The sequence below is a fragment of the Pocillopora verrucosa genome, chromosome 5, assembly GCF_036669915.1.
Source record: "Pocillopora verrucosa isolate sample1 chromosome 5, ASM3666991v2, whole genome shotgun sequence".
Taxonomy (NCBI): domain Eukaryota; kingdom Metazoa; phylum Cnidaria; class Anthozoa; order Scleractinia; family Pocilloporidae; genus Pocillopora; species Pocillopora verrucosa.
In genome coordinates this window covers 14,879,193-14,907,049 of record NC_089316.1, presented here as the reverse complement: position 1 = coordinate 14,907,049, position 27,857 = coordinate 14,879,193, and the positions used below count along the sequence as shown (strand labels likewise).

Sequence of the window (27,857 nt, the reverse complement as noted above, 5' to 3'; positions counted from 1 at the left end):
AACCGTTATGTGAAAAATATGAATTCCAAATGTCCATTACAAAAGCTTCAATGAGATTCGTTTTGTTCCTTCCACCGAAGGAAAGATAAGGAGTGACGGATATTTTTAATCCTACATTTGAAGTGCCATCCTGATGCACGTAAATGTATTTCGGTTTCGTACGTCTAACTTTTTTTACCAATGATGGATGTGAGCATGCAAAAATGAAACAATTCACTTTGTTTGCAGGTAACAGCCGGTCTCAGTATATACTTTGTTTAGCGAGAACCGTTGGATTTTTAACCAGAAATCACTATCGAGACTTGTTAAAGTACTCAATTGGAGCTTCTGTCTTGAAACGGTAAGCTGTTTGTGCTCGATGACTATCTCTTCATGAGCTGTTCATTTTCCAGTAAGTGAGATTTGCGTCATCAAAGACAAAGTTAGTAAATAAGAGGAACGGCTAGATTGATCAGTGTTGTACCCTTAAAAGACAACATTGCTATCTTTGTTTATCTCTTAAGGGTGTTTATCCAAATAAGACGGAGATATTGTAACAATCACGTGATATTCCTGAACATTCCACTTTTCAAGTCAGGTAGCGGACAGAGGACCTTTTATTATAGAATAGTTGATATATGCAACTCGCTGTATAGTTCTCTTAAAACGAAACTTCCTCCAAAGAACGATTGATTTTTCCTTCTGATGTCAGGTACCCCTTATTAATCGGAATTTTCCGGAAATTTCACTTTCCAATAGCAATGAATAATTGCGGTGGGTATATTTTATTTCATGGGGGAGGGGGTGGGAGGAGTTTTATAGTAGCATCTTACAAGGATTTAGGAGCAAACCTTGATGTTTCATTACCATTACTGCTCACAAGCAACAGGAGATCCTTTTGGTTACCCTCCTGAGTAGTCTGAGTAGGTGAATTAAGGCTAATTTCTGATAACTTGAAGGAAAAATGAGAACTGTGATCTAATATTTTTAACAAAAACAATGAAAAGGGGAAGATAAAAATTGCAATTTCAAATTTAAAACTAAAGGAATTTTCTACAAACAATCCTTGTATAAGTTTTTTTCTATTTCTCCTTTTTTTCCAAACTAGGAAGAAACAGGGTCAAGATGGACAGCAAAGAAGAAGCTATATTAACTATCTTCATAGGTGCACTGATCGCTGAGTTCCTTTACAAGACTGGTTGCGTGTTGCAAGCCATCGAGGTATACGAGGAATGTTTGATTATATTACACAGTCAGGTGTTGTCTATCGATAGTTCATTGGCAAACACTATTTTCTGTGCCATCTACTTGGCATTAACCTCTGCTTACAGTAATATAAAGGACCACACAAGTACAGAAAAATGCATTAGGAAACTCCTGCCATACCTAGACTCCAATGACACCGCTCAAAAAGGATGGCTACATCTTATACTGGCAGAAATACTTCAAATACAAAATAGGTCAATTGAGGCCTGGAAATTTTACGAATCAGCGATCAACCTCATGAAAACGATTCGAAACACACAAGGCCGGGCACGGTGTTACAAAAACCTTGGAACAATGTTCCGATCACTTGGTCGTTATGACAAGGCCCGAGAATATCAGGAGAAAGCACTTGCTATCAGTATGGAAATTGGCGACAGGGATGGAGAAGCAACAAGCTACGGAAACCTAGGAACTTTGTTCCAATCACTTGGTCATTATGACAGGGCCCGAGAATATCAGGAAAAAGCACTCGCTATCACAATAGAAATTGGCGACAGGGATGGAGAAGCAACAAGCTACGGAAACCTAGGAACTTTGTTCCAATCACTTAGTCGTTATGACAAGGCCCGAGAATATCAAGAGAAAGCACTCGCTATGAAAATACAAATTGGCGACAGGAAAGGAGAAGCAACAATCTACGGAAACCTAGGAACTTTGTTCCAATCACTTGGTCATTATGACAAGGCCCGAGAATATCAAGAGAAAGCACTCGCTATCAAAATAGAAATTGGCAACAGGGATGGAGAAGCAACAAGTTACGGAAACCTAGGAACTTTGTTCCAATCACTTGGTCATTATGACAGGGCCCGAGAATATCAGGAGAAAGCACTCGCTATCAGAATAGAAATTGGCGACAGGGATGGAGAAGCAACAAGCTACGGAAACCTAGGAACTTTGTTCCAATCACTTGGTCGTTATGACAAGGCCCGAGAATATCAAGAGAAAGCACTCGCTATGAAAATAGAAATTGGCGACAGGAAAGGAGAAGCAACAATCTACGGAAACCTAGGAACTTTGTTCCAATCACTTGGTCATTATGACAAGGCCCGAGAATATCAAGAGAAAGCACTCGCTATCAAAATAGAAATTGGCGACAGGAAAGGAGAAGCAACAATCTACGGAAACCTAGGAACTTTGTTCCAATCACTTGGTCATTATGACAAGGCCCGAGAATATCAAGAGAAAGCACTCGCTATCAAAATAGAAATTGGCAACAGGGATGGAGAAGCAACAAGCTACGGAAACCTAGGAACTTTGTTCCAATCACTTGGTCATTATGACAGGGCCCGAGAATATCAAGAGAAAGCACTCGCTATCAAAATAGAAATTGGCGACAGGGATGGAGAAGCAACAAGCTACGGAAACCTAGGAACTTTGTTCCATTCACTTCGTCATTATGACAAGGCCCGAGAATATCAAGAGAAAGCACTCGCTATCAAAATAGAAATTGGCGACAGGAAAGGAGAAGCAGCAATCTACGGAAACCTAGGAACTTTGTTCCGATCACTTTGTCATTATGACAAGGCCAAAGAATATCAGGAGAAAGCACTCGCTATCAGAATAGAAATTGGCGACAGGGATGGAGAAGCAACAAGCTACGGAAAGCTAGGAACTTTGTTCCAATCACTTGGTCGTTATGACATTGCCCGAGAATATCAAGAGAAAGCACTCGCTATCAAAATAGAAATTGGCAACAGGGATGGAGAAGCAACAAGCTACGGAAAACTAGGAACTTTGTTCCAATCACTTGGTCATTATGACAGGGCCCGAGAATATCAAGAGAAAGCACTCGCTATCAGAATAGAAATTGGCGACAGGGATGGAGAAGCAACAAGCTACGGAAACCTAGGAACTTTGGTCCAATCACTTGGTCATTATGACAAGGCCCAAGAATATCAAGAGAAAGCACTCGCTATGAAAATAGAAATTGGCGACAGGAAAGGAGAAGCAACAATCTACGGAAACCTAGGAACTTTGTTCCAATCACTTGGTCATTATGATAAGGCCCGAGAATATCAAGAGAAAGCACACGCTATCAGAATAGAAATTGGCGACAAGGCTGGAGAAGCAACAAGCTACGGAAACTTAGGAACTTTGTTCCAATCACTTGGTCATAATGACAAGGCCCGAGAATATCAAGAGAAAGCACTCGCTATCAAAATAGAAATTGGCAACAGGAATGGAGAAGCAACAAGCTACGGAAACCTAGGAACTTTGTTCCAATCACTTGGTCATTATGACAGGGCCCAAGAATATCAAGAGAAAGCACTCGCTATCAGAATAGAAATTGGCGACAGGGATGGAGAAGCAACAAGCTACGGAAACCTAGGAACTTTGTCCCAATCACTTGGTCGTTATGACAAGGCCCGAGAATATCAAGAGAAAGCACTCGCTATCACAATAGAAATTGGCGACAGGGATGGAGAAGCAAAAAGCTACGGAAACCTAGGAACTTTGTTCCAATCACTTGGTCATTATGACAGGGCCCGAGAATATCAAGAGAAAGCACTCGCTATCAGAATAGAAATTGGCGACAGGGATGGAGAAGCAACAAGCTACGGAAACCTAGGAACTTTGTTCCAATCACTTGGTCGTTATGACAGGGCCCTAGAATATCAAGAGAAAGCACTCGCTATCAAAATAGAAATTGGCGACAGGGATGGAGAAGCAACAAGCTACGGAAACCTAGGAACTTTGTTCCAATCACTTGGTCATTATGACAAGGCCCGAGAATATCAAGAGAAAGCACTCGCTATCACAACAGAAATTGGCGACAGGGATGGAGAAGCAACAATCTACGGAAACCTAGGAACTTTGTTCCAATCACTTGGTCATTATGACAGGGCCCGAGAATATCAAGAGAAAGCACTCGCTATCAGAATAGAAGTTGGCGACAGGGATGGAGAAGCAACAAGCTACGGAAACCTAGGAACTTTGTTCCAATCACTTGGTCGTTATGACAGGGCCCTAGAATATCAAGAGAAAGCACTCGCTATCACAATAGAAATTGGCGACAGGGATGGAGAAGCAACAAGCTACGGAAACCTAGGAACTTTGTTCCAATCACTTAGTCGTTATGACAAGGCCCGAGAATATCAAGAGAAAGCACTCGCTATGAAAATAGAAATTGGCGACAGGAAAGGAGAAGCAGCAATCTACGGAAACCTAGGAACTTTGTTCCAATCACTTGGTCATTATGACAGGGCCCGAGAATATCAAGAGAAAGCACTCGCTATCAGAATGGAAATTGGCGACAGGGATGGAGAAGCAAAAAGCTACGGAAACCTAGGAACTTTGTTCCAATCACTTGGTCGTTATGACAAGGCCCGAGAATATCAAGAGAAAGCACTCGCTATCAGAATGGAAATTGGCGACAGGGATGGAGAAGCAACAAGCTACGGAAACCTAGGAACTTTGTTCCAATGCCTTGGCAGATATAGGGAAGCTGAAGATTGTATGGAGAAAGCACTGCGTATCAAAAAGAAAATTGGTGACAAAGAAGGAGAGACACGTAGTTATGGAAACCTTACAAGTTTGTTTCTCTCGCTTGGCAAGTATGCAAAGGCTGACGACTATCTAAAGAAGGCAATTTCAGCTAGAGTGGGTATCGGTGATAAAAGTGGAGAAGCAGCAGATTACAGACACCTTGGGGTAATATCTCTTAAGTGTGGTGAATACGACAAGGCTCAAGAATATTACGAGAAAGCCCTTACAATTCACATGGAAATCGGTGGGAGAGAGGGAGTACTAGTCAGCTACATCGATTTAGGATTGTGTTTCCAATTGCTTGGTAAATATGACACGGCCGAAGAATACCTTCAGCAGGCTCTCTCATTAAGTAGGGATATTGGACACAACTTGAACGAGTTTTACTGCCTACGTTGTCTCTCTTTGTTAAAGGTGTCACAATTTCATCTTAAAGAGGCTTCTGCGTATCTTTTTCAAGGCATCGAAAAGTTCGACACTTTGAGAGATTTTCTTAAAGAAAACGATCAGTTTCAAATATCTCTTTTAGAAATTCACGGTACCTTTCCTTACAAGTTGTTAAGTAGGCTGCTTTCTTCCATTGGAAAGCCTCAAGACGCCCTTTACGTCGAAGAGCTGAGAAGGGCAAGAGGCCTGGCCGACTTGATGGCAGCTCGGTACTCTGCTCAAGAGCAGATCTCAAGCAATCCACAATCTTGGTGTGGCATTCAAGGGATCATCACAAAAGAAGCAGACTGTGCATGCCTGTACATTTCGGTTGGTCAAAATGATGTACGGTTTTGGATAATTAAAGCAATGGGAGCTATTCATTTCTCAGAAAATCAAGTGAGCCTGGATAAAAACAAAGTGACCGGAATAGTCCCTGAGTTAGATGAGTTTTTTAAAGAAGCCTTCCGCGGCCACACCATTTTATCCGAACAGAGTTGCGAAGATCGATCTTTAGATGTCACCGACACCGAACTGACGTCATTTCATTACGACAACCGTTCAGTGCTGCGTGACTATGATGCCAAAGATTTCAAAACAAGTCTCCACCTGTGTTACAAGATAATAATCGCTCCTGTGGCCAGTTTACTGAAGCAGCCCGAGATCATAATTGTCCCCGATTCCTGTGTGTATCAAGTGCCATTTGCAGCCTTGGCTGACGAAGGAGGCAAACATTTATCAGAGACATGCAGGATTCGGCTGGTTCCCTCTCTGACGACTCTCAAGCTTGTCCAAGACAGTCCTCCAGACTATCACAGTCAGACTGAGGCACTGATAGTGGGTGACCCTGTGGTTGGAGAGGTGATTTACAAGGGAAGGCGCAGAAATATATCACCATTGCCGTGTGCAAGAAAGGAAGCAGAGATGATTGGAACACTTCTTGGAGTAACGCCTTTGATAGGAGATTCCGCGACAAAGCATTCTGTACTCCAAGCGATAAATTCGGTGAGCCTGATACACATTGCCGCCCATGGTGATGCCGAAAGAGGGGAGATTGCTCTTTCTCCTAAGCACCCTTCCCGACTCCCACCTTTTCCTCGAGAAGAAGATTATCTTTTGACGATGGCGGATATTTCAAAAACTCGGTTGCGAGCTAAACTAGTGGTGCTTAGTTGTTGTCACAGTGCTCGTGGACAGATTCGAACTGAGGGAGTTATTGGAATTGCCCGAGCGTTCTTAGGAGCCGGAGCTCGTTCAGTGTTAGCGGCACGATGGGCCCTGAATGACACAGCCACAGAGCAGTTTATGATTTGCTTCTACAAATATTTGTTCCGCGGTGAAAGCGCCAGTGAATCTCTCCACAAGGCCAGGAAGTGGATGAGAAATAACGGCTTTGACAAAGTTTCTCAATGGGCGCCATTCATGATCATGGGCGACAACGTGACATTTGATTTTGGAAATTGGCCGGTGCCTGACGCACCTCAAGAGCCATGACTTTGATAAAACCTCTGTAGTTGAATAAATTAGACTTAGTTAAGCTTGGAACTATTTGATTACTAGCCTGTAGAAGGAGGACTTCATCTGCGAAGGACAGCTCGGATCGATACCAGTGAAAAGCATTTCTGTAAAATGCTCATCGGACATCTTAGTTTAATAATCTGAAACAAGACAGCGAATAATGTTATCTCTTTATAAGAGTTCCGAAGTTAAAAAACTCCATTTTTTTGTTGACTCATTGGTTCAGTGAACAAGCCAAGCGAAGTGTGACAATTTTAAGGTTTCAAACGCGATTAGTTCTTCAAAGAAAGAAAATTTCTAATCCTTCTTCAAAGGTGATTAGTCTGTCAATTCAAGAGACTTTTATACAAATGTGTGACTTGGAAAGAAGTTTTTTCTAGGCTTAAATATTTTGAAATTTCTGGCAAGGCTTTTGACAAGAAATATCGTGGTTTAACATGCCAAAATAAACACATTTAAAGAAAAGAAAAAAAGAGATACTCTTGTATGATAATGCAAACCATTGTATTTTCATAGATACCCCAAAGAGTGACCAGCATCTAATTTCTCCTTACAATATCTCTCCTGAATCAAACACTAAGGTCACAAGAATAATGAAAATGATCAAAAAGCACGGTAGCTTTTGACTGTTATGCACAATCTCCTTGCCAGCGCTTTAGGAAATGTATAGAAAACAGTATGAAAAATATGCATACTGATGTTAGGGTGTAAAGGGTTAATTGATACCCCTATGCATAGATACTGTTGTATCCTCACACAGACTCTTGTATGCTTATAGATACTTTTGTATACTTGTTATCCTAAACTTTCACTCTGCCACTACTATTTTGCTATCAAAGGAAAATCATGTCGGGAATTCCATTTTGTTGACCAAAAAAAACTCAACAGATTTTTCATCTGCTATTTTTGTGCCATATCTGTGATTTGCAAGACAATAAATGAACAGTGAAAACTGAGAGAATACAAAATAAATTTGTGTGTGACAAAAATTTGCATGCGAGAAAAATAGTTCATAAGACCGTTAAAAAGTAAAAAAGTATTTGAAATACACAAATATATACATACATATATAGACATACATATAGGAGGTCTATGTATTGATTTGTCTGTTTTACAGTGCTCGATACATAGAAGTAGGGCGTTATATATGTTGCCATAGGGAAAAAAAACAGAGAGACTATACTTTCATCCCTACAAGCCCTATTTCATCCCTATTTTTGGCCAAAATATAAAGAACCCATTGCATCGTGTTGGACGTAGTGTCAACTCCGGCGAACAGAACATCGATTACGCTCGCCAACAGGTCATCCTTCGTGAACTTTCCGCTGGCCAGGAGGAACTCGAAGAAGCCGGCTCGGTCGCGCTCTGTTTCCTCTGATGGCTTGCATGAATTCTCCGCCAGTTCGTTGATTCTTCTCTCGATAAATAATTCGGCGTAATAATACATCGTGTCAAAATTATCGACAAAATTTTTAAATTTCTGGGTCACGTAGGTCTTGTAAAACCAAGTAGGCAAAAAACCGACTTCGACCGCGTTCGCCAGAAAATCTCCGACGGCTTTTATGAAGGTCTGTGCCTCTCTGTTGATTTCCTCTTCAAGACAACCAAACCTTTTGTCAAACAACATCTCCGCCACAGACTCAAACGACCATTTGAAAAGTTCATTATCAAGTTCACAAACTTCGTTTTCTTTCTCTGACCCACTAGGTTCTCGAACTGATCGTCATCGGTGAATAAAATCGCTCATAATTTTATTGAAATCCGGAGTATAGTCGGCGACTTCTTTCGGTCGAAGCATTCTTTTGCTCAGGACGCTTCGTAGCTTGTACCATTCTTCACCATCGGCAAAAAAAACACTAAGTCTAAGACAATCAGAACAAACACGTTGGAGAATAGAACAAGGTTTTCAACGACTGCACTACAACTCTGTGACAGCAGAATAAACAGTTCCACATGAAAGGGCTTCTCCGTAGCTTTCGTTTGAGTGATCAAACAAAAAGGTGACAGACAAACACAGTGACAGCAGAAAAAGTAAAGGTAGAGTCGCGCGAAATAATTAACAAACTAGACCACGGCTGTAGTCAGACTTCAGAACAAGACGAGGCAAGTTTCGAGCGCCGAAGGCGCGAGCCGCCAGGGGGGTCTGAGGGCATGCCCCTCCAGAAAATTTTGAAATCTAAGAGGCTCAGAAATGCTCTTTTAAGCATTTCTCGTGGAATTTTTCTTCAGAAAAGTCAATCTTGGGCCAAAATCAAGACGAGGCAGTTGCCTCGTCTTGCCTCATGCTAGCTACGGCCCTTTAGACGAGGAGTCGGATTCGCTCTTATCTATAGTTATCTCCAAAGTTAGCGCTTTCTTTCAAGGAAAAACGCACAGCACCGACATCAAAAACATACGCAACACATTCACAAGAGCACGTAGATAGCAACCGGCGGAAAACTGTCCGAATGGAGTATTCTACAAGGATGCATTTCAAAAGACAAATTATTTCACATCCTAATAAATGAAATCACAGAAACGACAAAACTTTGTATTTACAATTATCCTCCATGATTTGAAATGTTAAGGAAGCCTAGATACAAGCTATGACTATTCTCGAACTAATCTATATCAAACTAAAGGTTTTTAGCAAAATCCAATTGAGTGTCCTACGTACAAAATCTAGACCATCTTTGCATATCTTAAATAAGCTCTGTGATTGGTCAAGAAAAACTCGCACCATCCTCACGACCAATCAGATCCAGGGCTAAACATCAATCGCGACTTGGCAACGTACGTTTTCCCGCGCTTTCAGCTGCTTGGTTGTTTTACTTTGAGATCCCACTGGGCATTAAACCTGAGTATGAGTTGTATGTAGTCTCGTACCCAGTCCTTCCACCTTATCAGTACCAAAGAAGACGTAGAGAAGAGTGTGGAGAATATGGATACTGATGTTAGTGTGCAAGGGGTTAAACGAGCTGATGATGTGTTATTGGTGATTTCCCATGAAGAGCCATACACGTGTTAGACCGCCACAAATTAACTAGAGGCTTAAAAGAACACACTGGAGTCCTCTGGCTCCCCAATTAATGAGGACTTCTCCCGGGCTTCCATTCGTCAGGTCGTCAGGTTGTCAAGTGCAGTATACTATGAAGTTCTAGGGGGGAGCCTTCCATCTTGCCACCTTATAGGTGGGCCTAAATCTGCCACCGGCATTAGCACTTAGACATAAGCTGATGATTTGATTTTTAAAGTTGGTTGTTTCACTTCACAAAACAAGCAAACGTTCAGAATTCAAACTGTGGTAAGTGTAATGTGTGATTAATAATTTGTTGCATCATCTACTCACTGTGAGGAAATTTTACAACACATATTTCCAAGCCTTTATTTATAATTACTTCTGCCTTCACACGAACTATTATTTAGGGGATTATCAATTGAGGGATTAGTATACCAACGCTTTGAAGAGCGGCCGAGGGACGTGGTGTTATTGATAGTTCATCTACATTTCTAAATCTTGGTAAAGCAAGAAAGGAAATTCGCAATAAACAACACAAGGGCTCTTGATATAAATAAATCGCTAAGGCAGATTAACACGGCACGATTATTACCTACAATCGGCTACCTTAAGATGTAACATCAACATCGATCATGCCGTCGGAGTCATGCACTGACGACTCTTTGACAGTCGTGTATACGAAAAGCTGCCATTCGCATAACTGGCATGCGATATTCTATAATAAAAAAGTGGAGTGGGCCGTGTTTTATATTATCATGACGACCTTTATGAGGACAGCAAAGGAGGGACATACGTGATCAGATCATGGAAAATAACTCTCAAACATAAGCACCATATATATGTTGACATTTAACACCGCACTGTTTTTTTTAAAACGAATTAAGTGTTAATAGTTATCTGGAGCTGTTCAAAACAGTTCGAAAACGTCTGTCTGAAATCACTGACAGACAACCTGATTTGTGTCTAGAAACGAAGATTGTTCCCGATTCAAAATTATCTTGAGAGCGGATTTTTAAAATGCTTAGAAATATTCACTGCATGTCGTTAAACCTCCATTTGGTTTCTTAGATTGTTTAATTAAAAAAAAAAAGCGGGGAATGTCCCAGATCTTAAAAACAGGTAAAACACTTGGCTATTTCACGTTGTAACTTAAAAAAAAATGACAAAGTATACAGAAAATGCACTACGGATACATGTACATCCAATGCTCTGCTCACAATATGTATGAATCGAGCACTTCTGCTCCGGATGAGAATCAAGAGGAGTAGAGTTGTTTTATAACCAAAGAGCCGAGACTTGGTTTAATGTTTCGGGATCAAATTATTGGGAAGCAGCAGGGAGAAATCTATCTAAATACCTACCACTAGTTTCTTCAAGACCTTTGTTCAATTTAAATGTGCACTTTGTCCGAAAACGAGCTATTTTCAGTTACTTTTTATAGTTTTGATTGTTGTTATTATCATTATTATTTCTTTTTAACTAATTAGGATTGAAATATGTCCTCACTCAAGTTATTTTTAACAATCTTTGTTTTCGCCCCAGGGAAATTTTTATTTCAGTATCTTCAATTTAGTTTCAATAGTCATACCATCAGAACACTGAAAAAATACACAACTCTTTTTTTTCCAGGTAAGAAGCTGGAAAGAAATTCAGTTCATCTCTGAAAACTGAAATATTTTGGACTGGAACTCGATGAAATTTTGTGACAGAGGACTCAGAAATACAAAAATTCTCAGAAGTTGAGCAATTTTTACTTTTCATCCACTTTAACATGACTTTATCCATGTTTTTGAGCCGATCAGAAGTTAATCCTTTGTAATAACACCAGCTGTTTGCATCCATCTTTGTTTTTCAGGGAGTTTTTTAATTCTGGTTTCATTCGTCAAACGGCCGGAATACTAAACTCGGCGAGCCTTAAGTGTCACGTTTTCATAAGGTTAGCAGCTAAATAAACTAATTCATCGATATTATCCTCTCTTTCTGAGTTCTGACATATTTCTGAAATAAACTTGATTACATTTGGCAACGACGGAATCATTAGTGAGAGCAATCTTTGAACCGGTGAAAATTTTTTGGCTGGATCTTTTATGATTATTTTACCAGTCAAGTTAATGTTTTGTTCTTCATCCGAGTGATTCTAGCTTTTTGCATTTATCCTTCCTTTACTGGTGTTATTTCAGATTCTTACTTTTGGTTTCTGTAGTCACACAGCCAACACATTAAACTTGGTTGGGATCCAAACAATCTCAGAAATTCAGGAAGACTTTTCTTTACTTTCTGTAGGCAAAATTAATTGGTTTGCACCGCCTCAAACTCTCGCCTCCAAGATCTGATTAGTGGTTCTCTTAAAGAATTTAATGTTGGATCAAGATGACATCCTTAAGATGGTCATTTTTTGTTATTGATCTCATCGCCTTTTCAAATGTTATGTTTGATATTTTAATATCATAAAAGGAGAAGTTACTTGTGAATCACCTCTGACAGTTAGAGGGTTAAAACAGAGACGGGGAAAATCAAATTTTTAAAAGCAGAACAGTCTGATTTAAAATGCACGAGCTCCAGTCCTTTACTTTGTATGTTATGAGAAAAGAACAAAGTGGTGGTATTGTAGTTTTAGCTTTTCAACGTTTCTTTTTTTCTACGGATCAAGTCCTAACTTTGTAATAACACTATATTATTTGCATTCATCAGCGACGGAGCAAATTTTACGACGCGTGTAAAAAAGACAGGGAAAAATTTTTCACAGTCTATGAAATGATATTAACGAATCCTTCTAGACATCGACTATAGGTTTCACTGAAACACATTTAATATGAATTAGGCGCGCACAGATAAAACATCAGAAAGAATCAGTATTGATATGAACTAATTTTAAACTGTTTTGTGTATTGTAATGCCATCTGGTGAATTTTTCGGTAACATTTCCGCACAGCCCCATACTATTGTAAAACAAATCTGTTTTCCCAATGGCAATGTATTGTTTTTGTCATTGTTTCCTCCATCCAAGAACTGAATGCATAATGTAGTATGGGGCTGTACGGAACTTTTACCAATTTTCCCAACAGAAATATATTTATGTCCGCCACTTTGTTTTGCAGTGTGATACCAATACGAGCGAGAGCTGCGCGTGTCGAATCCTATTGTACAGGGTCTCAAAATTTGTTATTTTTTATTACTCCAGCTCACTTTGTTCAGAATTAATTGTTTCATGAGTTTAGCCGCAAACGCTAATCACTCGTATCCAACTGAAAAAATTAGCTGACATTACACATTGTTGTTTAAGTCACATGGTGAATATCAGAAGGCTAAAGAATATCACGAGAAAGCACTGTTAACTTTCGACTGATGCCAATGCCTCCTCCTATTTTCCAAAATTTTGAACAGAACTATAGAGGACACAACCCTGGCACAACTTTAAGTGGGCTTATCTTACGAAGTTTTAACGAGGTCATAGTAACCATCAGATTAATGGCAGCAATTTTATATTTGAATAATAAGGAACAGCGTTATTCCTTATGACGCCCACAACAACTCGGTAAGAATATAGTAAAAGTACCAAAGCTCTAGAGATGTGGCTAACCGACATGTGTGGGCAGTTCATACTCTGAACTTAGGTTGGTTGTTATGAAAACCGTCTCAGGGTTCTCTAAGTTAGAAAATGCTTGGGATAATTTTAAACAACTACTCACCGTTCTGGAGGTGGCTGGTGGCGGATATTTCAAGTACCGAGACATGCAGCGGCTAGGCCTGTCGCGATTTTGCTCGCAAAATACTGAAAAGTTGCCAAGACTCACCAAATATTGCCAAAAATTTCCCAAAATCAAAAACTTGCTGACTAAATTTTTTGGTACCTTTATACGTTAATTAAAAGCTTGATTATTTGATCTTCGTGGTGATTGCCAACATCGGTCATGGAAAGTAGCTTAAAACTTAGCTTTAAAGAGTTGCACGCAAATATGGGCAAAACTTAAGGATACTCTTAACTCTAGCAGAACAAAACAGTTGGTTAATTCATTTGTGTTAAAAAAAGGTTGATAATCGTTCAACAAATTTTCATAAATCGAAGTTTTCTATGAAATCGTTGACTTTTCGTTCTTCCTATATTTCACTCAAAACAGGCAGAAATTGCTCGAGATCGAGAACCAAACGTCAAAAGTTTCTCAAAAGTTACCGAGAAAAACTGGGAAAGGTCTGACAGTAGCGAGGTAAATATCTATCGTTAGCCACTGACAATGAGGCGAATAGTTTTTCAGTATATATTTAAAAGGTGAGATAATGTAACACAGTGAGATGATTTTAACTCATTTGTTCCTGCAACGATTACAACATTTACGGGCGTAAATCCCGCGCGAGTTGCTCTGAGTTGAATAGCTCGGGATATTTGGGGTTTGAGTAGCCAATCATAGCGCACCTTCCACGCTATTCATTGTTTAAGTACATAAAACATACTACTATATGTTATATATCATATTCCATTTACAGCTTCGTATGTGGGAGAACTCTTCTCCCAACATGGAATCACAAGGAAAGCAAATTATACCATGAAGTGATCTCTTTATATTTTTATTTTTCATCATTGAAAAAGACTTCAACACTAGTTTTAAATATTGAATATTTGTATCACTAGCGTTCTAAAAAAGCTTACTCATGAATTTTGCCTGGGGCTCACTCTATTTAAAAATAACACCAAATACAAAACCTGAAATTAAAATCCAACTCGTTGTTCCAGAATGATACAGCGCTCACTCAACCAAATAATCACAGACAAAAAATAACATAATAGATTATACTTAATACCATGCAGTGTTCACATATTTTTCCTTTTACCTGCACGTCTGGCAATCTCGTGAAGAAACAATGAATTTCCAAATAATGACTCTCGATTAGATCGCTACTCAGCGAATGTGACAGACTTGCGTGAGTCATATGGTCTCCTGAACAAGTCCCTTGAATTTGAGTGAGGAGTAAAAGCAACAAACGGTTCACTGAGGCCTCTCTCGCGCATTACCGATGTTGACTGACCAGAGAGATCAAAACTCCGCTTCCAAGGCCAAGTCAAGTGATGTTCATTGGTTTTTAGCATCAGTTTTTCTTTGACTGGTTTATTTGCTGTGGGTTTAGAAGCTAAATAACGTTTAGTTCGTGTTTTTAGACACAAATGTCGACTGTTCATCAAGGTTTTCCAGCTGGCAGGCTTTGAGTAGAACACTTCTAAGTTTGATGTAATTTTGCTGACGTGAGGTAGCCTTGTGGTGGACTCATCCGTCTTTGTACATTCGTTTGTATTTCTTGTTTGTTTACATGATCCCTCCACTTTAGAATCATTTTGATCTATGGTGAGTTGTTGAAAATGAGTTTTGTCCGGGACACCAAGTGATTCGTACAATCTCTTCATTAACTCATGTACAACATCTTCGTTACTAAGATCAATGACGTCTGGTGAAGGCGCCTTTGGTTCGACCCTCACTTTCTCAGTTTTAGATCTTGTCGTCTTTGCATTGCTCAGCGAACTGTCCTTATGTGTTGAAGTACCAAGTGGTACTGACACTCGTCTTGTTAACTTTTTCTGATTACTTGAAAGTTTCCCAGATTTGGTGACATCGTCTGCAGCATCTTCGCCGCTTCTCACGGCGGCAACAGAGTCCTTCACCTCAGAATTGTCGATGATGTATGGCTCTGAGTTGACGCGGATCCTTCGTTTCGATGGACTTTTTGGTATCAAACCTCTTCCATATGATGTGGATTGATTTAAAACTTCGTTTTCACCTATGCATGGTAGTAAACCCCTGGACTTTTCGTTTCTCTCTCCACTTTGTGAACTGTATTTGGAAGCCATACGGTCATATCGCAAAGAATTCTTCGGATAAATATCTTTGTATCAACTTTCACAGACGACAGAATGATCGTGATTAACCTTTTGCATTCCAAGTTAATAATACTCTTAGCTCTTTTTACACGAGATAATTGGTTTTCACATAAGTTATTTAAGTAAGGAAACAACAATAACCCACAAATCTCCTTTAATATCATTACCATAGTAACCAAAGCTATTACAGGAACCGTTCCAAGATTTAAAATGCTGCATAGCCTCTGAAATGATCCCTAAAATAGACAAAAGAACCATAAACATTTCTAAAATTCTGAATTGAAATTACCTTGCATTTAAACGAAATTCGTGTTCGACTGTTCTGTGGTTGCCCAATGATTAGCACCTTCTTAATTAAGGAAGACATAATTTATCCATCGTTCAAACAATAAAATCTTTGAAATCGCTTCTAAATATATTTTGCGCTGCTTTCCTTCTTTCGCTTTATCTTTATTTTGTCATTCTTAATTGCCCTACTTACTCGGGTAAATATATTAAGCAGACACACCAAACAAACTCTGTAGTCCAGTAACATGAGCTCTTCTGTGCGAGCATGTGGAGCAACAGATATCTGCCATCTGGCACCTCGGTATAAACAGTGAATCCCACGGGTAACAAGTCATTGAGGCAGAAAGGCTCAGATACGCGAGAGAGATTACCTGATTAACACAAAACTGAGGGACACACGAGGTGCAGGCTGCCCGCCCCAGACTCCTCTTTCTGAGTTCTAAGAGGCTCATTCCCAGAGAACTGATGCAAACTTGTATCAAATCATCCTGAAAAATGCAGTCAAGATCTTTAAAACACCACTTGTTCATCTGGGTCACACCATACATATAACGTCAAATGTATGATTTATTAAGCATTGGCTTACACTTTCAACCGGTTTACCGGCTCTTCTTCAAAGGAGATCTTTTAGAGACACATGCAAAGAAATCCACTTCATAAATGCTACGGAACTTTACCGATTTAAAGCTGTCTGGGTAAATTTACTCAACGAACATTTGGTTCCCCAAATGTATCCCAGCATTGTAGCTTACTTGTAGCCGTACCCTCCTCCCCCCCAAGGAGAAACGTTTCTCCTTGAGGGGGATGCACGTAGGGTACCATAAACGAAGGCCGCTGTTCATTTATCAAGTGAAAAACTGATAGCTATGAAACGAAAGGGAAATGCATTTCTTTCCTAAAACAAAGGAAGAATTCAGACTTGTAGAAATCAGTCGAGAAAGGCTCTGGAGGTCTTGTGCTGGAGTAAAGCACTCATGTCGTCTGCAAATATTCTAAAAGTGAGTTCTTCCGTGCTTTTTTAACTTAAAATTCCACATTCCTGATACAATATTTATAACTTTTATTACTTAACTTAGAATGTCAACAGTATATACGAAGTTATTTGAGGTTTTTTTTCCCTAAGTTTGCTTTGTTTGTTTGTGCGTCATAAAAAATTCGAGTGCAACATCGTTTAACTAAACATATTGTCCAGTCGATGTTTGGGCTGATTATGGCAGTTCTAATGGCCATACCCTATATTTTTTCCAATTTTTTTTTCGTGTAGAGTCCTTTAGAAGTTTCCTCTATATTGTGTATGCATGGGCACTCGGCATGATCGATGACATTGAAAAGCTCCTGGATGTTTTGTCCGTAATGAAGATAATCCAGCGATCAATGATCCAATATTTGGAGAAACTCTTATGCCAGTCCGACAAAGAAGAGGATTAACAGTGTGGAGACACTGTTGGTAAATCCTGTGAAGAGTCAGCCTGGTTATAAGAAGCATTTCTAATCACATTCTGAACACGCCAAATTTGGGATCACCGATTGGTGCATTCAAGGCCGCACTTAAACTGAGTCCCAGGACTGTCCGCGTGTCCACTGGATCAATAACACCGTCATCCCATAATCTACAACAGCAACAAGGTAAATTAAATGAGAAATTTATGGACCGAATTTCAAGCTCCCTACTCCCCCCCCCCCACTTCCCCCTCCCCCTCCCCCTCCCCCTCACATAACAAGTGTGAGATTGCGATTTCAGAACCAAAGTATAATTTCTGAATGCACAAAATTGAATTCATCTTTCTGTCAGCCATTTCATCGTGGAAACATTTTTAAGGGTCATAACTAAGACGTTGTTCTATGAAATTCTTCAACCATGACAATCACCGATGAAAAATTTCGTCATTTAATAACATAATTTTTACTTTCATAAGCATACCCTTGTTTTTAAATGGGCACAAAGCTACAAGAAATTCAAGAAAATGGCAGCCCCTCAAACAGTCACATAATGCTTTGCGACACGTAACCTGACCCAATCTCCCACGCAACTACGGAACGGCGAAAAGCATGAAGTATGCATATCTTAAGCCTTCCTAAATTACAACAACACTGGTTAGTTTGAGTTGAAAACGTCTTAGACTGCACAAATACCTGGCGGACGAGAAGTAAGGATGGCCTTCTTCTTCAAACCTCGAGATTATTGGAGCTTTTATCTGTTTTTCTTCTTCTGCTGTCAACTATTTGGTAAAAGAAAAATCAAGTTTTGTCAGCAATAGAAATAAACCACGAGATCTGTTGGTCAAAGGATAGTTGGGTGTCCCAGCTACTCGTATCAATTTACAACTCGAATAAAATTATACAATTGATTGATTCTCAATAAAAATTTGATTAAGGTAACTGAACCACCGCAGCAAATTTTGAAAAACTGGCCTTTCTAGCGCAACCCGACGACGGAGCGGAACAGTGTTCACTTTTCTCCACCAACTTACAGTGGATAAAGAACTCTCAGCCGGAGCGACACACGGTATCATTAGAATCTAGTAACCTCGTTCGTGCAAAATGACGCCTCAAGCTGTATCTTGCCTTGTGATGTAAATGAAAGTGGTGTGTTTTAAGCAAGCTGCATGATTAAGGAAAAAGTGATGTTTTTCAGTTAGCGACACAGGAAAGCCTGGAAAAAAAATTACTGTGCTTTACATAGGACATAAGGCTACGATCTTCCGATAATCTCTTTAAATGTTAAGCCTGCTGCTGAGCCTCAGCCTGATCAATTATATTAGGTTACTGTTACATCGATCTGAATAAAGGGGGTAACTTTCTAGAGAAACTGTGGTGCTGCGTCGGTGAGGGAGTTTAACAGGGTCATTTGGTTTTATCAACTGAGTTGATATTGTTAATTAGCCACCATGAAGCATTTCAAGGCTGAGGTTTTGAGCTTTAGCCATTCGAATATTGTTACACCTGCAGGCTTTTATTTCCATCCGTATTCACCATCAAATTCAATCCGTTCCTTAAATGTATGTCGCAAGAATCTGCTGGTTTAAAGCCTTACCCAGCCTTAAAGCTGAGCGCACACCATCCGAAGTAAATATTGGAAGATCAAAGATTCGACTCCTTTTGGGAGCACTCTAAGTTTTCTTTTTTTCTGTTTCCCTTTTTAAGGGATTGATTGCACCGATGAAGGACTGAAAAGACCATTTGAATTGTCCGTGTTGCTGGGTGGATTAAACTAAGACTCCATTGAGCTGTTTTGCGCCGATTTCCTTATGGTTTCAACATTACTTTCACTCAAGGCATTTGAACTTTGGGATAAGAAGTAGTTGAACAGATTAGCGTTTGCAGTATTCACTTACGCAGTCATTTGTTCAAAAAAGTGCTATCATCCGTTTTGATTAGACAGCAAATTTGTTTACATGGCCACTCTCAGGTAATGGCGACGAATTTTTTAAAATAAAACCATGAGTAAATTCATGACTTCTATAACAAGATAACTGGCCGATTCGAACTTGTTGTGAAGTAGAGGCAATGTTTTACCATCGAAGACTCAAGGTTGTGATAACCTGATTCCTAAATATACAAGTTCAAGAGTGATAAACAAAAATGAATAAATAAGCTACAGAAACGAATAAACACAAAACAAATACCCCAAACTATTTCAACTAAAATTATGCAGATTCCAAGTTCGCGGCATGTCACTAAAAGAGTTCTTTGCACAAAGTATTTTAATCGCACAGAGTGCGGTAATCGCGATATACAACAGAACTGAACTGACAAAGTTTTTCAAAACACAAGTTGCAACACTTTTGATGGTGTTTACTCATAAAAGGAAAAATAGAGCCGACAAAACAACTGGATCCACAAAAAGTACTCGAAATTCATGGCGCTTTTAACGGTAGTGTTGAGCTTAAATTGCTTGAAGCTGACAATAGACCAACCTGTTTTCCTTCCCTTGCCCTCTGGTCTCTAGTGATAGTAGCCAGTACTGTTCCTGCCTGTTCTCCTCCCATCACTGAAATACGAGCATTTGGCCACATGTACAGAAAACGGGGACTAAAAAAATTAATTGAACTCATGGTTAGAAGACATTTCAGGAATAGGTTATGGCATTGACATACCGGTCCACTCTCTTGATCCACAAGTACTCAACTAGAACAATTTGTTCAACAAGTTTGTTTAATATGTTTGTTGAACTTGTTTAAAATTTTGCTTCTCAGAAAGGGTTGTTTGATGTGTTTGCAATCCTTTCACGAAACGTATTTGCAAAATATCACTATTATTGTAACAGTTTTTTAATCAGCGTCACAACGAAAACAACTTATTAAAGTTTCTGAGTGGCTTTAATTTCTGTGAGAAATAGTTATCTGATAATCGCGAAAAATAAACTAAACATCAATATTGTTGTAACCTAACTGGCCATAAAGCTCTTTGTAATTCAGCGGTAGAACGTCGAGGGCGGGAGCCGAAGGACTAGGGTTCGATTCCTCGTGGGGCTTCGGATTTTTTTTTTCCCACGCCCGTGACAAAGCAAAAATCATCTTTCTTTAATATTTGACAAATGTTTGTAGATTTTTGCATGCCGATATTTTTTAGCTGTTGAAACCCAGGATGCTGCACCCAGCGTCCTTATTAAACTTTTCTGTAAGAGGTGGCATTTCTTTAGCCTTACCTGTAAGCTCGTCCACACATTCCATAATTTCCAGCCCCAAAACTGCCACCTATAATAACAGTTATCTTTGGTACCTGTGCACACGACACAGCAGTTACCATTTTTGCTCCATTTTTGGCAATACCACCAGCCTCGTAATCCTTACCAACCATAAAACCTAAAAGGCAAACAAATTTTTCCTTCAACGTGAATAAAGAATATACTGAGCTCAGTGCCCTATGACATGTCAGTACTTAATGACGCATATACCACTTTAAGGTAAATGGTGTCTTTCGCACGCGCCGATTGGCTGGTTCAGAAGTGATTAGCAAGTACTATTCATCTCCAAGCAGTCAAAGGGGCCAAATATTGCCTCAAGACTTTAATTTCCTGACATATTTTGGTAACTTGACAAAACAATTTTTTCATGGTTTCTGTGTGGTATATTATAACGGTTGCGTTATTTTATAAATGTAACTATAGCTGCCACTAAATTCTGAATGAACAGTGTCTTAACTCTAACATATTTACCTGTTATATTTTGCAAAAAAAGCAGAGGAATTTTCCGCTGACAACACAGCTGTATGAAGTGTGCTCCCTTAAGGGCTGATTCAGAAAACAAAACTCCATTGTTTCCAATGATTCCTACAGGATAGCCATGAATTCGAGCAAAACCTTTGCAACAAAAAAAAACATAAGAAGGTGTGATAAGAATACACGAAAGTCATATATTTGTACTGCGGAAAATACATTTTAAGCAAATGAAGATCATCGCAGTATATACTCAACTTAAGCAGTTGAGAAATAAGGCCTGAAAAAAATTCAGGCCTGAACGGGAATCGAACCGCTGCACCGGTATTCGCAGAGGTCATGGGTTCGATTCCCGTTCAGGCCTGAATTTTTTTCAGGCCTTATTTCTCAACTGCTTAAGTTGAGTATATACTGCGATGATCTTCATTTGCTTAAATAATATTAATGATAACGATAATAAATCATGTGAACAGTCGAACATCATAGTCATGTGTATCTCGCACCTGTCACCAAAGTGTCTCCATACATGGCTTTAAATTCATCAAATTGACTTCCATCAACGATCCTTGCAATAACCTAGTGGGCAAGAATCTCAGTTGATTGGAGACCACCAGGAAAAGAAATATCTAAATTTTACAGGAATGGTTGGTTATGAGAAGTGATATTTTGGGGGTTCACATGCATCACATGAAGATTGTAAGTCATTACTCTTGTGACCCTCCATAAGTTAGTTTTATTCTTCTGCACTTGTTTTGCTTATAGAAAGATGTTTAACATCACGACTAAGAAAAGCTCCAAGTTGCCCATGAGGGTTTGAATGTCAATCAGTTATGACTTAACAGCATGCACAAGATCTGAAGCAGCTGCTGGTTGCTTATGAGAAGAAAGTTGCTTATGAGAAGAAAGTTCAATGTAATATTGTTGGGTACTTGTAATTATTAATGCTACTACATTTCTGTCATCTGGAGGACTTTACAGGAAATTATTTATCATGAATGTCTGTCTGTTTAGCTAGAGATCTATTGCCCAGCCTTGAAATAAAATGACTCAAATAAAAGTCCAAAAAAACCATGTGAACCATTTATTTGCCATTGACTAGATATCTCATTTTTAACTTTTATTTTCTTACTTCTTTTACATCAAAAGGTTTCTTCAAGTTGTCACCTACGATGCCATAAAGATCATCAGCTGGATAAAGAGGCTCCTTAGGAAGTTCCCTTGGTACCTTACAGTTACAGAAATTTGAAACATTCATAAAACAGCAACTTCATCTTCATCATCATCATCATTTTTACTATCATTGTGAAATGTTTGTTTTTTTAACAGCCTTTGTGAGTGGAAATTGATTGACAAGCTGATTGCAGCCATCTTGTCAAGTGGAAATTGATATACAAGCTGACTGCAGCCATCTTGCCAAGATATTCATTTACTTTTCCCTTATGGATCATGCACAGCAGCAAACAAGTCATGTAATCAGTAAAGTAACTTACATGTACTGGTAAAGTTTTCTGGTAGTTAAGATTCTTAATGCACTGTCGAGCTTGTTGAAGGGCATGAAAATCATCAACAGCATAATAATCTGTCACACCAGATGTTCTGCAGAGTCAATCATCATGTTTTCAATATTTTTAGTTAAAAAGGTCAAAGTTAAGCCCATTGGTTTTACCAGACTGGAGCTTGAAATGCTACTTTACCAAAAAGGATCCTATCAAGACACCCAGAAGGAATGTTAAGTTTAACCCAAATCTATACCCAACAAACCAAATTGTCAGTAATCATTTCATATTAAGGCATTCAGTTATTTAGGAGTTGTTTAGCCCATTACAACAACAACAACAACAACAAACACAAACAAAAAGCACACAGGCTCCCACATAATCCACTCAATTCACTGTCTAGTGTTCTAATATTCTGAGATCACTGTAGCTGATCATGACTTCAGAGTTCAGAAGACTCAAGTTAGTAGTTGGAACTGCTCGGAGCTGCTTTTAAATGATTTAGAGATAATCTACAAATAATTCCAATAGTTAACAGTAGTCTTTCCCATGTATGAGCTCTGTTCTCAGACCCTCATCATTTATGTAAGTTATCTCTCAGTTCAGTGGTACTTAGAAAACATGAAGTTGATTTTGGTAATTAAGTTACCATGACTACTAACAACAACCATAAGTACATATGTGTGGTAATTTTGGCCATAGATGTGTGGCTTACAACTAAAGTCTTACAGGCTACTTTGAAATTTTCTCTCTTGATTTAATTAACCTGTTTCTACACATGAAAGTCATATTGTAGGAATATCGAGGAAACCTAGAACAGGCACATACTTGCAGTGTAAGTCAGCACCACCCAGCTCTTCAGCAGATACCTCCTCCCCTGTTGCAGCTTTAACCTGGCAATCAGGTGAATAACAGTAACATAATGGTGATTATTTTATAAAATCAAGCTTGCTTAATTGCTTGTTACATCCCCTGTCTCACACCCTTGGCAGCTTGAAATGATTGCAATTGACTTCTGAAATTGGTCACTACTTTTTTTCACAAATTTTACCTTCAAAAACCACACCTCTTTATAACTTTAAATTCTGCTTAATTCAAGTGAGCTTTTCCCCTTCCAAAAATTTTATTTCTTTTTCTGTCAATAACCTGAACCCATTTATCATATGAACCACGGCTTAATAACTGCTAAAAAAGACTGTAGTTATTCATTGTACTTTAAACAGCAGTAATTTTGATGTGTCATAACTTGCCATGTGTAATGTTGTCACAATGTAATATTTTGACAGAATACTGCTAGTCTTCTTTAAGGTAATGATCAAGAGGCTGAATTGTTGCAAGTCACCTTGTTATTGATTTGCTCTTAAGTACTAGCTATTCCTGTCAGTGATAATTATTCCAATGGCTCAATAAATGGAATTGTCAATAACACAAACCTTAAAACCTTTTAAATATGATTTCCTCTGTGGTGTGATTGCATATCAACCCAAAGTAAACTTTACTAGGCCAGCATATCAAGTTTAGAATAATAAACTTAGCTGTAGTTGGTAACTTTCATACTCACTAGGGGTGGCCCTCCAAGAAAGATAGTCCCCTGATGTTTGACAATGATGCTCTCATCAGCCATAGCAGGCACATATGCACCACCAGCTGTACAAGAGCCAAGGACTACTGCTATCTGAGGATCAAACAATGCTGTCATTACAAGACATGACAACTGTGTGGAGCTATGGCATAATTAGGTGTTTAAGTGCTGTCTTTCATTTTTAAGTAAAGTTGGCAAATAAAAGCAGTTCAGTGCATCCAATAATCCTGAAAGATAAATTAAGTGAAATAGAATCGATTCCAAATCGAAAATTCTGCTTTCAAGAGCAGCTATGCACATGTCTTTAGATCTTTTAAATCAAGTATAGAATCTAACTGACTCTGTCTATCTGTGCTAAAATTTATTTCATCATCTTAAAACAATAAAAGTAGGAATAATGTGTACCTGAGTAATTCCTTTGGATGACATAGTCGCCTGATTGTAAAATATGCGACCAAAATGGAGTTTATCAGGAAACACTTCAGCTTGCCTTGGAAGATTAGCTCCACCTGAGTCAACTGAAAAGTCAACAGATGGAAGGACTTTTATTTAAAAACAAGTTTTCACAAACTAAAAGGATCGAACACTGATAGCCAATCATGCCTATACAAGACACAAACATACACACTGCTAATAACAGTTCTTCAACTATATATATAGTACATCCCAACAGATGAGGGGAAGAAAATGCCTGTGACGCAATCAGATCTGAGTATTTCGCAACAAAAATGTAAAGGATTTCTGTCCTGGCTCAAAGCTAAATTGTCCATGGAAAGCAAAGTTAGTAAAGGGTTGAATCAAGGTTAACAGATGACACAAAGAAAAAAAACTGATGACAAGTATTTGATGGTTTCTAATCAACTCACCAAGGTAAAGACAAGGTAACCTGTTTTCCCGAGCAATTTCCTGAGCCCTGACATGCTTTTTAACTGTTATTGGGTAATATGTTCCACCTTTAACTGTTGCATCATTTGCAACAATCATACATTCTACTCTGAAAAATAACAAAATGAGATATTGTAGGTATTACAACATAGAGACACAGAAAACAGTATGTCTTATCTCATATCATGATGAACAAAATATATTTGAGACAGAAAAGTAAATAAAGGATAATGAATGACCGAGCAGAAACAGTATCCAGCTGTTCCTTTTCAGTCATTGCAGTCTGAATTTTAAATGTTAGACAGCATTTTGACCATAAACATATCTATGCCAGTCTTGAATTTATAGAAAATAAAGTCATAACACATCATTCAAAACTTAATTATATAAAAAAAGACCAAGAGCTTAAAACTCCATTCCGACATATGGATATATTTTAGATATAACCTTAAGAATCAAATTCTTTATAAGTGTTGAAAAAGCCTTCACACTAAGAATTGTCATCTGGAAGACAAATCTACTGTGTATTGTGGTTGTGTAGTTGAGGATAATCATCAAAAACACTGTTTTTGATGACAGTGACTAAAATTTTGATATCTTGAGCAGGCACCTTCATGTTCAAGAGAAGTATTTCTCTTTGGAACTAACCTCAGTAGGACAATGGTGTAACATGAAAAACTGTTACTAACTACTGGTGTGGATAATTTCTAACTCACCCTGACACTCTACCGATGCCAGTGATAATTCCCCCAGCAGGCACCTCTTCATTACCGTACAACTTGTGTCCAGCCAACTGAGACAATTCCAGAAATGGTGAACTATAAATCCAATAGAAATGCACTGTTAAAGTATTCTTCCATTGACTTTCAGCCATTTCTGTTTAGTCTACAACAACAAGTATACTTGCATGCAAGGATTACCATGTTCATCCCTGTTAAAAAAAAAGCACCAATCCTGCCTCTGCCTCCTCAACCCCAAGAATAAAAAGATCAAATTAAATCTTAAATTAGTAAATAAACATTAAATTCTAAATTTAATCTCAATACTAAATCATATTATTCTTAACATGCATCAGTCCTAGCTATCTGTACATTTATGTTGTTATAAGTGGTTATTGTTTACCACTGTGAAAGAAGAAACAAAACAAACAGAAATATACCCAGGGTCCAGCAAGCAGGATATCCTGTCTCTTGGTAACAATTTTCCTTTAGATGTGTGTCTCTTCCTTGCTTTTTCATCTCCACCTTTGAAAAAATAAGCTCATAAGAGTTGGTGGCCACTTTTCCCTACTAAAATACTTAAGATATATATTTATGCCAACTCTAATCTCTTAAACACAATCTCTTGCCTGGAGATCAAAACCTTCTGCTTCACCCTGTTTGACACCTTTGCCACCCAATTTCTTACAACTTGAGAAAAGTATCAGCAAGCAATGCCCTAACTGAGAGGTTACAACTATCTGAGAGATTACAACTGGGAGATGACAACAGTCCATGCAAATGATTGCACACATGCTTTGACCAATACATTAAATAAAAAGAGGGAGCACGGGTGATAAGTTTGTGTCAACTCATTCAACTACCTACAGAAACTTTGACACAGAACATTCCCTTGGAAATACAAGAACATCATCAGACATGACTGAGTCTTTTGCAAAAATGTCAGCAGTGAGAGTCAATGTCTCAAGCCTCCAAAACAGATGGTAGGTACAGACATGTTGACAATTAAACAACTGTATACTGTATTTCATTAACATTCAAACAAACCATCTTGTGCTTTTCACTGAAATTACATTTAGTGTGCTAATGAACAATAACACAAACAAGTGGTTTAATTTCTGAAACTAAGTCAAATATGAGAGATGATCCTGTACCTGAGAGACTCACATTTTTTAATAAAGAGACTTAAGACCTGTGCATCAAAGTTGGCCCCTACTCATGTCTAAATGTTAAAGATTGATACCTTGTTTTATTCTGGCAATAGTGTTTTCCAGGTCTTGAACAGCAGAGGCCATCTTTGCCTTGTTGTCCTGTTAGGCATGAGCAAAAAGTACATCGCCTTTTACAAAAGCATAATATTTTGCTTGGTCTATGCATAAATACGATTTAAGGGTACTTTATTTAATCTTCTCGTAGATAAGTGAGAATTGTATGTAAAAGGCAGACATTTCATAAAACTCTGGCAATTGTAACAGTTGAGCCTAAAGATAATAATAATAAAAAACAACTAGCAAAATGAAAGGGAAAGTCTAGTATAAGATGGAGTCCGTTCAGTGGAGAGCGTCCACGGGCTACACCCCCTCTCACACCCACCCATTGACGTCATTAAAGGACATATACCGTAGATTCTGCTGAATATATAATGTCTATGCTAAAGTTTGAACCTTCACGGTTAGAACAGGGTCAATTATTGAGGGAGAAGCTTAATCGAGGATAAACAACTTTACTATTTGGTTCAAATTGTGGCCGGACGTAGTGTTCTTTTGTAACATCTCTATCATATGTGTTTTATTATGCAAAACTGTTCTGAATGTTTTATTAGCAACACATTTGTTACTCGAGGCTCTTTACCTTAGGCGTTCACAAACTGAGGAAAAGGTATGGTGTAAATGAGGTAGGCGGCTTTTTAATATTTTGGTCAATAAGTACGGTCTCTGTAAGAAGGGGAACTTACCTCAAACTCAGGAAAGTTTTCAGCACCAGTTCCAATCACACAAGCCCTTGACATGTCATGATAATGACATCTTTGAACTGTAAGAATTTGACAGACTTGTCTCCCACTCCGCTGTAATATTTGAATACCTCTCATATTTGTTCATATGATCGCAAGAGCTATCCTCGATTATTTGTAATCTTATGGTGCTCGGAGAATCGCTCTTTGCCACGTGAAGTTGTTAGTGGTCAGCGGAT

At 38.7% G+C, this 27,857-nt stretch overlaps 2 protein-coding genes and 1 pseudogene across 2 annotated transcripts; 1 reads left to right on the top strand and 2 right to left on the bottom strand.

Moving 5' to 3' along the window:
• The first annotated feature begins 1,104 nt into the window (after positions 1-1,104).
• On the top strand, positions 1,105-6,651 carry LOC131781159 (tetratricopeptide repeat protein 28-like). Its single transcript, XM_066166410.1, has 4 exons — positions 1,105-1,487; positions 1,728-2,886; positions 3,607-4,717; positions 5,192-6,651. Exons 1-4 carry the CDS (start codon positions 1,105-1,107, stop codon positions 6,649-6,651), a joined length of 4,113 nt encoding a protein of 1,370 aa, XP_066022507.1.
• Positions 6,652-7,852: 1,201 nt separating this feature from the next.
• Positions 7,853-8,959, bottom strand: LOC131782196 (sterol 26-hydroxylase, mitochondrial-like; annotated as a pseudogene).
• A 7,911-nt stretch (positions 8,960-16,870) lies between these two features.
• Positions 16,871-27,832, bottom strand: LOC131782217 (methylcrotonoyl-CoA carboxylase beta chain, mitochondrial). The gene is made up of 16 exons (XM_059098927.2): positions 27,622-27,832; positions 26,911-26,977; positions 26,108-26,192; positions 25,665-25,766; positions 24,930-25,057; positions 24,469-24,581; positions 24,043-24,156; positions 23,310-23,374; positions 22,476-22,581; positions 22,115-22,210; positions 21,489-21,561; positions 20,986-21,129; positions 20,476-20,632; positions 19,745-19,859; positions 17,961-18,046; positions 16,871-17,437 (listed from the first exon to the last, which is right to left on the bottom strand). Exons 1-16 carry the CDS (start codon positions 27,754-27,756, stop codon positions 17,320-17,322), a joined length of 1,704 nt encoding a protein of 567 aa, XP_058954910.1. The 5' UTR covers positions 27,757-27,832; the 3' UTR covers positions 16,871-17,319.
• Between the last annotated feature and the right edge of the window lie 25 nt (positions 27,833-27,857).

Excerpts from the sequence above, each read along its gene's own strand:
- LOC131782217 (XM_059098927.2), bottom strand. The coding sequence starts at position 27,756 with ATGAGAGGTATTCAAATATTACAGCGGAGTGGGAGACAAGTCTGTCAA. Across the intron at positions 26,978-27,621 it reads AAAACTTTCCTGAGTTTGAG|GACAACAAGGCAAAGATGGC; the intron begins GTAAGTTCCCCT and ends CATGCCTAACAG. Across the intron at positions 25,767-26,107 it reads TCCTGCTTGCTGGACCCTGG|TTCACCATTTCTGGAATTGT; the intron begins GTATATTTCTGT and ends TTGGATTTATAG.
- LOC131781159 (XM_066166410.1), top strand. The coding sequence starts at position 1,105 with ATGGACAGCAAAGAAGAAGCTATATTAACTATCTTCATAGGTGCACTG. Across the intron at positions 2,887-3,606 it reads AATCACTTGGTCGTTATGAC|AAGGCCCGAGAATATCAAGA; the intron begins ATTGCCCGAGAA and ends GGTCGTTATGAC. Across the intron at positions 4,718-5,191 it reads TTGTATGGAGAAAGCACTGC|GCATCGAAAAGTTCGACACT; the intron begins GTATCAAAAAGA and ends ATCTTTTTCAAG.